The 11,962-nt window shown below is 56.3% G+C and overlaps 1 protein-coding gene across 2 annotated transcripts in view; it reads left to right on the top strand.

The window, feature by feature from the left end:
- The first annotated feature begins 1,412 nt into the window (after positions 1–1,412).
- Positions 1,413–11,962, top strand: part of LOC146431079 (protocadherin alpha-C1-like) — a 157,125-nt gene continuing 146,575 nt past the window's right edge. The window contains exon 1 of one of the 2 annotated variants that reach the window (XM_085073320.1): positions 1,413–4,337. In XM_085073320.1, the coding sequence (XP_084929446.1) occupies positions 1,830–4,337 (2,508 nt within the window). In that variant the 5' untranslated portion in view covers positions 1,413–1,829. Of the gene's footprint in view, positions 4,338–8,628; positions 11,153–11,962 lie in introns of those variants that run through there. The other variant, XM_085073318.1, reaches the window with a different exon arrangement.

Below are 11,962 nucleotides of genomic sequence, written 5' to 3'. Positions count from 1 at the left end.
TGGCAGTGTCTGTGTACTGTGACAGTGATCCTTCCCTCTGAGTGGCACGGAGTAGGGATTAGGGATTTGTCACAGGGATGCTGAATTTGAGCAGGGAAGAGTCTTCCCTGGGGAAAGGAGATGCTGTGTAGCACATGGGTTATGTCATTGGTGGCGAACTGTAGAATGTCTGCCTAGCTGGAGATCTCTGCCCCTGCATACAGAGGTTCTTAGTGTATCCTGGCAGAGCTTATCTGCCGGAAAGGAGAAACAAGAGCTTGGCATTCATCATGGAAGTGGAAAAGGAGACTGCAAGAACAGCTCTTCATCGAGCTATATGAATAGCCTACAGGAGCTGTGGTGGTCCCCTGCTTTTTTCAGCATTCTTGATAGATTGGCGTGCTGGGCTGTGATGGGTTTGAATCTCCGAAGGAAAGACTCCCCTAGGTTGTTCGGTGTAATCGAAGCCTTTTTGCATAGATGTCAAAGTATCCGGGGCTTGGACTACTTTATTAGAGGGTGGTTGGTCCTCTTCATTGAGATAACGGGTTGAAGAGTGTGTGCCTCTTCCAGAAGGGGAGGAAGCGATGGAGAAGGGACAGTCTGTCTGTCTTGCATAAACTGCAGAAAAGCAGAAAATTTGTTCCTCCTCTGGAGAGGTGGAAGTCAGCAGGGAGGAGGAAGGGGAGCTTTGGCCAAAAGGCATGTCTGCACTCCATGTCGAGAGTGACGTAACCATATGAAAAATTAGTTTGTTGAAGAGGCAAATGAGAGGCAAAAAGAGAAGAAGATAGGGAATCGGGGGAACGGAAGACTGCGACAAAGAAGAGAAAGAAACAATTCAGGAAAAAAAAGAGAAGCAAAGAAGAATGAAGCAATAAATGTAAAGAGGGAGAAAAGAACAAATCACAAACTATTCCAGTGACATGTCATTGACAGTATCACTGTGCACAGAAAGAAAGGAAGGTGAGCAAGGAAGAAAGACAGGAGGCAAAGAAGATTACAAAGAAAAGAAAATAGGATAAAACCATAAAGAGATGACAAGGCTGCACCAAATATATAGCAGAAGAATACAGGAATAAAGGAGAAGGCCAAGAAGGAATATATATCAGTAGATTAGCAAAGAAGAAAGGACGGAGAGAGGCAGAGGAGATGACCAACACCCACAAACTACTTCGAGATGGGCACCAGAGTTGGTCCTTAAAAACATACGCCTTGCTACCGCACCACATCCGGCGCTGATGTCCCGCAATTAATACTGATCGCTCCTGTTTTGATGATCTCTACCACGGCGCGAGAGGCAACTAACGATCTACCACCGGAGATAAAGAACAGGGAAGGATCGAAAGAGAAGGGGAAGGGGAGTAAACGGTAGCGCATGGTACGGCAAGGAAAAACGAGATCAAAGAGAAAGATCAAAGAAGAAAGCGAAGTAAAATAGAAAGAAAACAAACTAGAAGATATATATGAGAAAATAATGAAGGCTAAATAAAGAAGAGAAAGGAAGAAAGGACGAAGAGGACGGAAAGACAAAAGAGACAAAGAAAGAAAGAACTGGAGTACGACAGGAAGAAACGGCAGAGACGGCCGTGACGGGAAGGAGGCGCGGGCGATGTCGCGCACCGTGTGAGGCTGCGGAGCAGCGCACGGTGTCGCTGCAGGCTCAGGAACAGAGTCTCGGCATCTCAGCAGCTCCGCCCTGATGCGGCGGAGAGCCCGGCTGTGAGCGCGGGGGGGGGGCGGCGCGGGCCGGGCAGCAGAGCCGGTGCGTCCGGGCGGCGGTGGGGAGCCGTGCGGGGCCCGGGCGGGGGCCAGAAGCCACGGCGACAGCGGCGGAGGAGGCGGCAGCGATGGGCGAGCGTTGTTGTCCGTTGGTGGTGCAGGTACTGGTGCTGCAGGCGGCCTGGGCGCTGGCGGGCGGGCAGATGCGCTACTCGGTGCCGGAGGAAGCCAAGGCCGGCACGGTGGTGGGGCGTCTGGCGCAGGACCTGGGCCTGGAGGCGGGCGAGGCGGAGGCGCGGCGGCTGCGGCTGGTGGCGCAGGGCCGGCGGGCGAGCTTGGAGGTGAGCGGGGCGAGCGGCGCGCTGCTGGTGAGCTCGCGGCTGGACCGGGAGGAGCTGTGCGGCAAGAGCGCGCCGTGCGCGCTGCGGCTGGAGGTGCTGGTGGAGCGGCCGCTGCGCGTCTTCCACGTGGAGCTGGAGGTCACTGATATCAACGACAATGCCCCCATCTTCCCCGCCGCCCGAAAAAACCTCAGCATCGCTGAATTCACCACTCTGCCCGGGACTCGTTTCCCACTGGAGGGCGCGTCGGATGCAGATATCGGATCGAACGCTCAGCTCTCTTATGCCCTCAGCCCCAGCGAGCACTTCAGAATAGAGGAAGAAAACAGTAACTCTCGCAGTAAGTCTCTGTTTCTGGTACTCACAAAACCTCTGGACCGCGAGACGATTCCCGTGCACCATTTGGTGCTGACGGCGAGTGACGGGGGCCGGCCGTCTCTTACGGGCACCATGGAGCTGGTGGTCTCTGTGCTGGACATAAACGACAACGCCCCCCAGTTCAACCAGTCTGTGTATAATGTAGTTTTGCCCGAGGACGCATTAGAGAGGTCTCTCGTGGCACGTGTGAACGCCACGGATCCGGACTTGGGAATGTATGGCGAAATAATTTACGAAATTGATTCAATCGTTCCCCCTTCGACCACAGATGTATTTAGCATCGATGGAAATACTGGGGAGATCAGACTGACGGGCGCCCTCGACTTCGAGACAGTTACCTTATACGACCTCCATATTAAGGCGAAAGATAAAGGGACGCCTCCACTGTCAGGTCATTGTAAGGTGGTGCTGGAAGTGCTGGACGTGAACGACAACGCGCCGGAGGTGTGGGTGACGTCGCTGTCGGTGCCGGTGCCGGAGGACGCGTCGGTGGGGACGGTGGTGGCTCTGCTGAGCGTGTCGGACCGGGACTCGGGGGCGAACGGTCGCGTGCGGTGCTGGGTGTGGCCGGCGTCGCCGTTCGGTCTGGAGGCGACGTTCGCGGGCTCGTACTCGCTGGTGCTGCGCGAGGCGCTGGACCGGGAGCGGGTGTCGGAGTACGAGGTGGAGGTGCGTGCGGAGGACGGCGGGGCGCCGCCGCTGCGCGCCAGCCGCGGCGTGCGCGTGCCGGTGTCGGACGTGAACGACAACGCGCCGGCGTTCGCGCAGGCGGTGTACACGGTGCTGGCGCGGGAGAACAACGCGGCGGGCGCGGAGCTGGCGCGGCTGTGGGCGCGGGACCCGGACGAGGCGGGCAACGGGCGCGTCAGCTACTCGGTGTGGGAGGGCGGCGTGGTCGGGGCGGCGGGCTCCTCGTCGGCGTCGTCGGGGGTGGGCGTGTGGCGTCCGGCGTCGAGCTACGTGTCGGTGGACGCGGAGAGCGGGCGTCTGTGGGCGCTGCAGCCCTTGGACTTCGAGGAGCTGCAGGTGCTGCAGTTCGAGGTGCGTGCGGTGGACGCGGGGGAACCGCCGCTGTGCGGCAACGCCACGGTGCAGCTGTTCGTGCTGGACGAGAACGACAACGCGCCGGCGCTGCTGCCGCCCGCGGGCTCGGGGCCGGAGGCGGGCGCCGTGGCGGCCGAGGCTGCGTTGGCGGCGGCAGTGGGAGCGGGGTCGGGGTCGGTGTCGGGCACGCTGTGGGCGTGGGCGGCGTGGGGGGCGCCGGCGGGGCAGGTGGTGGCGAAGATCCGCGCGGTGGACGCCGACTCGGGCTACAACGCGTGGCTGCGCTACGAGCTGTGGGAGCCGCGGGGCAAGGGCCCGTTCCGCGTGGGGCTCTACAGCGGCGAGGTGAGCACGGCGCGGGCGCTGGAGGAGGCGGACGGCCCTCGCCAGAGGCTGGTGATCGTAGTGCGCGACCACGGCGAGCCGGCGCGCTCGGCCACGGCCACGCTCAGCGTGTCGCTCGTGGAGGCCGCCGAGGCGGCGCTGGCCACGGGATCGTCGTCGTCGCTGTCGGGGCTGCGTCCGGCGGCGGGCGCGGAGAGCGGCTCCGGTGCGGCGAGTGCGGCGACGAACGTGTGGCTGGTGGTGGCCATCTGCGCCGTGTCGAGCCTGTTCCTGCTGGCCGTGGTGCTGTACGGGGCGTCGCGCTGGGCGCCGCGGGCGGCCGTGCTCTCGGGGCCCGGGCCCACGACGCTCGTGTGCGCCAGCGAGGTGGGCAGCTGGTCGTACTCGCAGCGCCACAGCCGCAGCCTGTGCGTGGCGGACGGCGCGGGCAAGAGCGACCTGATGGTTTTCAGCCCCAACTTCCCTCCGCCGCCTCCCGGCCCCGCGGCCAAGGACACTCAGCCGGAGCCGTCTGCTCTCCTGGACACGGTCAGTGGCCCTCCCTTGCTCACCTCTCTGTGTATTCTCCCCCTCTCCTGGCCTCTTTTATCTCTCCCGCTGGGAGCACTCTCCTGCGATCCAGGCTCTGTTCCCACGCCTCGAGGGTGGTGGGTGCTTGGCAGATTCTTAAAAAATGAAAGCGCTTTTGTACTTGCTGCCTATTCCTTGTTAGGAGGCCGCCGGGTCTTGCTGGTGTGCAGGGAGGACTTTGCCTAAGTGAAGGTCTAGAGGCACCCCTTTCATATTTCGTTCCGCGGCACAGGTTTTCTGCTGTGGATATTAATTTTTCTCCCCTAAAGTTTAATCACTGGCCGTTTCGATGGAAACTGTTTTCAGGTGTCAGCTTTGCAGACAATGCTCTTGCTTGCTGGTGTGTAGCACTTCCACCTGGTCTTAGTGAAGGATTGCAAACCAAGGAGGCTGTGCTGCTATTAATTCCCCAGGCACCATGTACCGTCCTGTTACCTTTGCTGACTGCTGACCGTGATGGTATCGCATGTGGTTTCTTTTCTGTCCTCATCTTCTTTTTCTCTACAAGAGCTGTGAGAACAGGTGACAATTTAGATTTCCAGTCTAATGCATTTTCAAACTGCATAGTGTAGTTTCTCCATTTATGTTGGTGTAACAGAATCATGCAAAATGGAAAGGTCTTCTGGAACTTTAGTGGGGTTTTTGTTGCTGATTTTATGGTTGGTTTGATTTGGTTTTCCCCCAGTTTTTGTTAGCTGTTTACCTTCATGTCTGGACAGGAGGCTTGATGTACACTGACCCGTTTTGACATTTTGTCAATATTTACATTAGCAGCATCCTTACAACTTCTGTGGAAATCCTGTTTTCAACATGAACAAAAGAAAAATCTCAACCATTTTCTCTTACATGGTAGACGTAATTTACTCCATTGTTGTGCTAATCAGCATTGGGTTGCTCAGTCTCTCTCTGACATCACTGCCCATTGTCATGAGAGCTGTCCTGACCTGAGCTCTGCAGTGAGTATTGGTCTCAGATCTGTAACATTTCCCTCTGGAACTTCTGACCTCAAGGTGCTGCTACAGAGTCTGATGAACCCACTGATAGGGATGCCATCTGTGTGGTTTTTACAGAGTTCCAGTTTCTGGGAAGGGTAAACAAGACTCAAATTGAGCCTTGGGATGAGAATCTGTGACGTCACAGAGGTGAATATGGTGGTGGCAGTAAGTAGGGCCTGATTATGTCCTGATGTGAAAGGTGACCTTGAGCAGTTGGAAGACTTTTGTGAAGGAACTGGCAATCCTTGGCAAGACCATGGTCCATGTCATAAGAGAGGAATGGGAGGTGGGAGATGATGCCATTTTCTGGAGAATACAGGTTGCAGACTGAGGAATGGAGGATGCCTATAGAAAAGCAGGAGACAGGATGGACACAGAGTGTTTCTTCCCGGGATCCTTTCCCAGGCTCCAAATTGGAGTTGGAGTCACTCTAGATCTTGAGATAATATGTAGTATTGAAATGGGCACAAGTCCTTTGAGGTTGTTAATATCTCCTATCAGAGACAATCCCTTGTGCTGCTATTGGCCTGACATGTGTAATTCATTGGATAAGAGCTGGTAACACTTGGACTGATTAATATTTTGCTGCTGTTTAGGGAATGTTATCGTGGGGGAACAGCGCTACAACCTGCTGTCTGTGTGTATTCTAGAATGTTTAGAAAAGCTTCCACAGAATTTGCTCTGGTGGATCTGTGCTCCTCTTCAGGCACGATTTTTAAGATCAATTGAGGTGATCAGTGTAATCTTGTGCATTCTTCCGGTCTATCCAAGATGCTGCCAAAACTGAATTTCAATGCAGCAGAATGGGACCTTTTGTTTTATTCTCTTCTGTATCAAATTGTGCATGATTTTGTTTTGATGGTTTTGTTTCTTTTTTGGCTTCTTTCCTGTTTCTCGTTGGCATTGTGGCAGATATTTGGGTCATTTCCCTTCAACGTGTGCAATGTCTGTTCCACTCTCCTGAACTAAGTTTCACTTTGAGGAAATGTCTGTAGCTTACAGGTCTGCTTCCTTCTTCTCCTGTGAGAGAAGTGCATAATGGGCACTGCACACTGTCCAGTTTTTGTGGAACATAAATATTTTTTTTTTCTATCCAGCTTCCCAAGAAACACTGGTAGTGTTAAGGGTAAATATCCTTTAAAACCAACTTCCTGCCAAAAATATTTATTTTCTGAAAAGGGACCCACTTAAGAAGAGGTAAGTCATACACTGAAAGTGGGTGTGTTTGAGACAGATGTACTTCAGTTCCTGTTCAGTTGTGGCACCTCTTTTGTTGAATCACCAGAATGTTCATGCTACTGGACCAACACAGCATCGTTGGCTGCTCTCATTCCTTTTCTGATGCTTCCAGGCACAGCCTGAGTGGGTGACAGCAGACAGGAATGGAGAAGGGACCAAAATCCATTTCACTAAGTATATTTGCAGGAGGTCAAGAGGGTGATCTTAATGACACCACTGTGGTGTTACCTTCACGGCTTTTGTTTGTGTGTCAAGTGGATCATTCTAATATGAGTCAGATGTTTTCCGTGGGGCCTAATGCTCTTATACATGAAGGTTGTTGGTGTGTTGTCTAGGCAGTGAGTGCCTGCCAGAAAGGAAGAGAAGAACTTTGAACATGCAGGTGGAAAGTGAGTCAGGAAGGATCGATGTATGTGAAGTCCTCGGGAGCTGTGGTTGCCCAGCTCCTTTTCAGCAGTCTTGGAGGATTGTTGTGCTGAACTGTGATGGGCTAGAGTTCCTGAATGAAAAACTCTCCTGGGTTTAAACTTTTTCAAGTCAGTTTGTACAGATGCCTCAATACCTCTGGCTTCAGCGGGTGTGTCAGAGGGTGGTGGAAGCTGTTCTTATGCAGAACTGGAGGCTGAAGAGTGTGACCTTTCTCCTGAAGGGAGGAAAGTTGCAGTTGCATGAACGGCAAGTAAGCTGCTCACTATCCACATGGATAGGAGGTGGTAGGAAAGAGAAAGAACTCTGCCCCAAGGGCACGTCCATAGTTCGTGGCAAGTGTGTTGTGTTTTTTTAAAGTTTGTTAAAGGAAAGAATGTTCAGAAGATATATAACTATGGAAGTAGAAAAGAAGGGGAGGCAATGATGAGAAAGAAGGAGAGGAAGGGCAAAGTGCAAGGAAGAAGGATATAAAAAGAAGGAGATTAAAGAAAAAAAAGGGGACGTGAAGGAATCTGTTCAAAGAAGAAGAACGAGATGTATTCCCAAAGAACATGTCCATTTTTAATTGCGAGGATTTGGAAAATATTTCAGTTAAGGAAAAATGAAAACATGAGAGCAGACAAGGTGGAAACACAAAAGAAAGGGGGAAAATACCTAAGACAGGGAGAAGCAGGAAAGAAAAGACAAAGAATGAGGAAAGAGAAGGCAAAGAGGAAGAATGGAAGGGAAGGAAACACCAGAAGAAAACAATAATGAAAAAAAGAAAGTAACGAGCCTTTGGAAATAAATATAAAGCCAGAACAAAAGTGTGAAGTGAGGAACAGAATGGAAACGTTAAACAGACTATAAAAGAGCAGACCAGCATGCAACGACCTTACCCGAAATCGTTGAGTGGAGCTGGTCCCTGAGAGCCTTGGTTAGAAGATTACACTTACGCAGTAATACCTGATAATTAGCGGTGATGACTCCGACTTTAATGGCCCCCTCCGGGGGCAGGAGAAAACTGAAGCCGTCCCAGATCGCCTAAAGTATAGAGGAAGATGGAAAGAGATAGGATTGGTGTGTAAAGAATAGAGGGCGGCAGAACCAGGACGAACCCAAAGACAGGGAATGAAGCAAGAAAGAGAAAACGCTACACAGATTAAAAAAAATAAAAAGAGAAACGAAACGTGATTAAAACTAAGAAAATTAAAGAAGCAAGTAAAATAAAAGGCTAGAGAAGAAAGACGAGGAAGAAATGAATGATCGATTAAACAAACAAAAAAACTAGGATTAGATAAGGAAGAAGAAATAACGAAAATCAAGGGGAGCACGGAAGGAAGACACGTCAGTGGAGATAGCCGTGACGGGACTAAGGCACGGGAGATGTCGCGGAGCTTGTGAGGCCGCAGAGCAGCGCACGGTGTCGCTGCAGGCTCAGGAACGGCGTCTCGGCATCTCAGCGGCTCCGCCCCGGTGCGGCGGAGAGCCCGGCTGTGAGCGCGGGGGGGCGGCGCGGGCCGGGCAGCAGAGCCGGTGCGTCCGGGCAGCGGCGGGGAGTCGTGCAGGGCCCGGGCGGCAGAGCCGGTAGACAGACCGGTAGCGGCGGCGGCGATGGGGGAGCGTTGTTGTCCGTTGGTGGTGCGGGTGCTGGTGCTGCAGGCGGCCTGGGCGCTGGCGGGCGGGCAGGTGCGCTACTCGGTGCCGGAGGAAGCCAAGGCCGGCACGGTGGTGGGGCGTCTGGCGCAGGACCTGGGCCTGGAGGCGGGCGAGGCGGAGGCGCGGCGGCTGCGGCTGGTGGCGCAGGGCCGGCGGGCGAGCGTGGAGGTGAGCGGGGCGAGCGGCGCGCTGCTGGTGAGCTCGCGGCTCGACCGGGAGGAGCTGTGCGGCAAGAGCGCGCCGTGCGCGCTGCGGCTGGAGGTGCTGGTGGAGCGGCCGCTGCGCGTCTTCCACGTGGAGCTGGAGGTCACCGACATCAACGACAATGCCCCCATCTTCCCCGCCGCCCGGAAAAACCTCAGCATCGCTGAATTCACCACTCTGCCCGGGTCTCGTTTCCCACTGGAGGGCGCGTCGGATGCAGATATCGGATCGAACGCTCAGCTCTCCTATACGCTCAGCCCCAGCGAGCATTTCTCTCTGGATTTACAAAAATCGAATGAGGGAAATATTGAACCTGAGCTCGTTTTAACGAAATCTTTGGACCGCGAGACGATTCCCGTGCACCATTTGGTGCTGACGGCGAGTGACGGGGGCCGGCCATCTCTGACGGGGACAATGGAGTTGGTGATCTCTGTGCTGGATGCAAACGACAACGCGCCCCAATTCAACCAATCTGTGTATAAAGTGCAGCTGCCGGAGAGCGCTGCGGTGGGGACACTTGTGGCGCGTGTGAACGCCACGGATCCGGACGAAGGAAGTAATAGCGAAGTAACCTACAGCGTGACGAACTTCATTCCCCCGAATGGAAGAGATGTGATTTCCATCAACCCGAAGACGGGGGAAATTCACCTCACAGAAGCCCTAGACTTCGAAGAAGTCAATGTATTTAATTTTCGTATTGAAGCGAGAGACCAAGGGACACCTCCGCTCTCGGGGCATTGTAAGGTAGTGCTGGAGGTACTGGACGTAAACGACAACGCGCCGGAGGTGTGGGTGACGTCGCTGTCGGTGCCGGTGCCGGAGGACGCGTCGGTGGGGACGGTGGTGGCTCTGCTGAGCGTGTCGGACCGGGACTCGGGGGCGAACGGTCGCGTGCGGTGCTGGGTGTGGCCGGCGTCGCCGTTCGGTCTGGAGGCGACGTTCGCGGGCTCGTACTCGCTGGTGCTGCGCGAGGCGCTGGACCGGGAGCGGGTGTCGGAGTACGAGGTGGAGGTGCGTGCGGAGGACGGCGGGGCGCCGCCGCTGCGCGCCAGCCGCGGCGTGCGCGTGCCGGTGTCGGACGTGAACGACAACGCGCCGGCGTTCGCGCAGGCGGTGTACACGGTGCTGGCGCGGGAGAACAACGCGGCGGGCGCGGAGCTGGCGCGGCTGTGGGCGCGGGACCCGGACGAGGCGGGCAACGGGCGCGTGAGCTACTCGGTGTGGGAGGGCGGCGTGGTCGGGGCGGCGGGCTCCTCGGCGTCGTCGTCGGGGGTTGGCGCGGGCGTCGGGTGGCGTCCGGCGTCGAGCTACGTGTCGGTGGACGCGGAGAGCGGGCGTCTGTGGGCGCTGCAGCCCTTGGACTTCGAGGAGCTGCAGGTGCTGCAGTTCGAGGTGCGTGCGGTGGACGCGGGGGAGCCGCCGCTGTGCGGCAACGCCACGGTGCAGCTGTTCGTGCTGGACGAGAACGACAACGCGCCGGCGCTGCTGCCGCCCGCGGGCTCGGGGCCGGAGGCGGGCGCCGTGGCGGCCGAGCCTGCGTTGGCGGCTTCGGCGGTAGCGGGGTCGGGGTCGGTGTCAGGCACGCTGTGGGCGTGGGCGGCGTGGGGGGCTCCGGCGGGGCAGGTGGTGGCGAAGATCCGCGCGGTGGACGCCGACTCGGGCTACAACGCGTGGCTGCGCTACGAGCTGTGGGAGCCGCGGGGCAAGGGCCCGTTCCGCGTGGGGCTGTACAGCGGCGAGGTGAGCACGGCGCGGGCGCTGGAGGAGGCGGACGGCCCTCGCCAGAGGCTGGTGATCGTGGTGCGCGACCACGGCGAGCCGGCGCGCTCGGCCACGGCCACGCTCAGCGTGTCGCTCGTGGAGGCCGCCGAGGCGGCGCTGGCCGCGGGATCGTCGTCGTCGTTGTCGGGGCTGCGTCCGGCGGCGGGCGCGGAGAGCGGCTCCGGTGCGGCGAGTGCGGCGACGAACGTGTGGCTGGTGGTGGCCATCTGCGCCGTGTCGAGCCTGTTCCTGCTGGCCGTGGTGCTGTACGGGGCGTCGCGCTGGGCGCCGCGGGCGGCCGTGCTCTCGGGGCCCGGGCCCACGACGCTCGTGTGCGCCAGCGAGGTGGGCAGCTGGTCGTACTCGCAGCGCCACAGCCGCAGCCTGTGCGTGGCGGACGGCGCGGGCAAGAGCGACCTGATGGTTTTCAGCCCCAACTTCCCTCCGCCGCCGCCCGGCCCCGCGGCCAAGGACACGCAGCCGGAGCCTTCTGCTCTCCTGGACACGGTCAGTGGCCCTCCCTTGCTCGGTTCTCACCCCTTTCCACCTGGTAGTCATCCCTTTCTTTCCCTACCCCTGTGTAGGTCGTTCTTGGATCCCCACTCTCTTCCCACGACCTGAGAGCGATGAGTGGTTGACAGGTGCTTAAGGATGTCAATGGCAGCTTTGCATCTGCCCTTAGGGGGAATGTAGAATCACTGAGCCCCCCCGGAGCAGTTATGATCCGCAGCTGCAGTTTGCTGCTATCTGTGTGAATTGTTCTCTTCGCTGCCTATTGGGATGAGAGGTGTCCCAAGGTGTCAGATTTTGAAACAGTCTAGCCTGTTGGTGTGTAGCATTTCCACACGAGCTTGCTGAAGGCGTGCAGTATAGGCCGGCTGCAGTCGTCACAGTCCTCCAGGCAGTATATACTGCCTTATTGCCTTTGTTGATTGATACCGTGCCTGTTCTATTCTGGATTGTTACCGAAACTCTCTTCTTTCATTTCCCTTTGTAAGAGACATAATGAAGTGTGACAGTTTGGACTTCCAGGGAAAAACCATCTCTATTTTAGTTCCTCCACTAATGTCATTAAGAATGTAGTAAAGGCAGTACAGAGTTTTCCCATGTTCTTTTTCGAGGTATCTTCTTGCTTTTCTGAATAACATAGGGGTTCGGGCAGCAGAGTGTGACTTAAAGTGTTACAACAGGAAGATTTGTTTCTCTGCCTACTGCCCCGTCCTCCAGGTTGTAGATTTACGTTTCCATTCAGAGAAGTATTGTAGAATACACTGGCTAATTCTTCCCTCTCCAAATTTTAATCCTCAGCCACATTGT

This window comes from Lichenostomus cassidix, chromosome 13 (genome assembly GCF_008360975.1).
Source record: "Lichenostomus cassidix isolate B80296 chromosome 13, HeHo_3.0, whole genome shotgun sequence".
Lineage (NCBI taxonomy): Eukaryota > Metazoa > Chordata > Aves > Passeriformes > Meliphagidae > Lichenostomus > Lichenostomus cassidix.
This window is presented reverse-complemented; position numbering and strand designations above follow the sequence as displayed.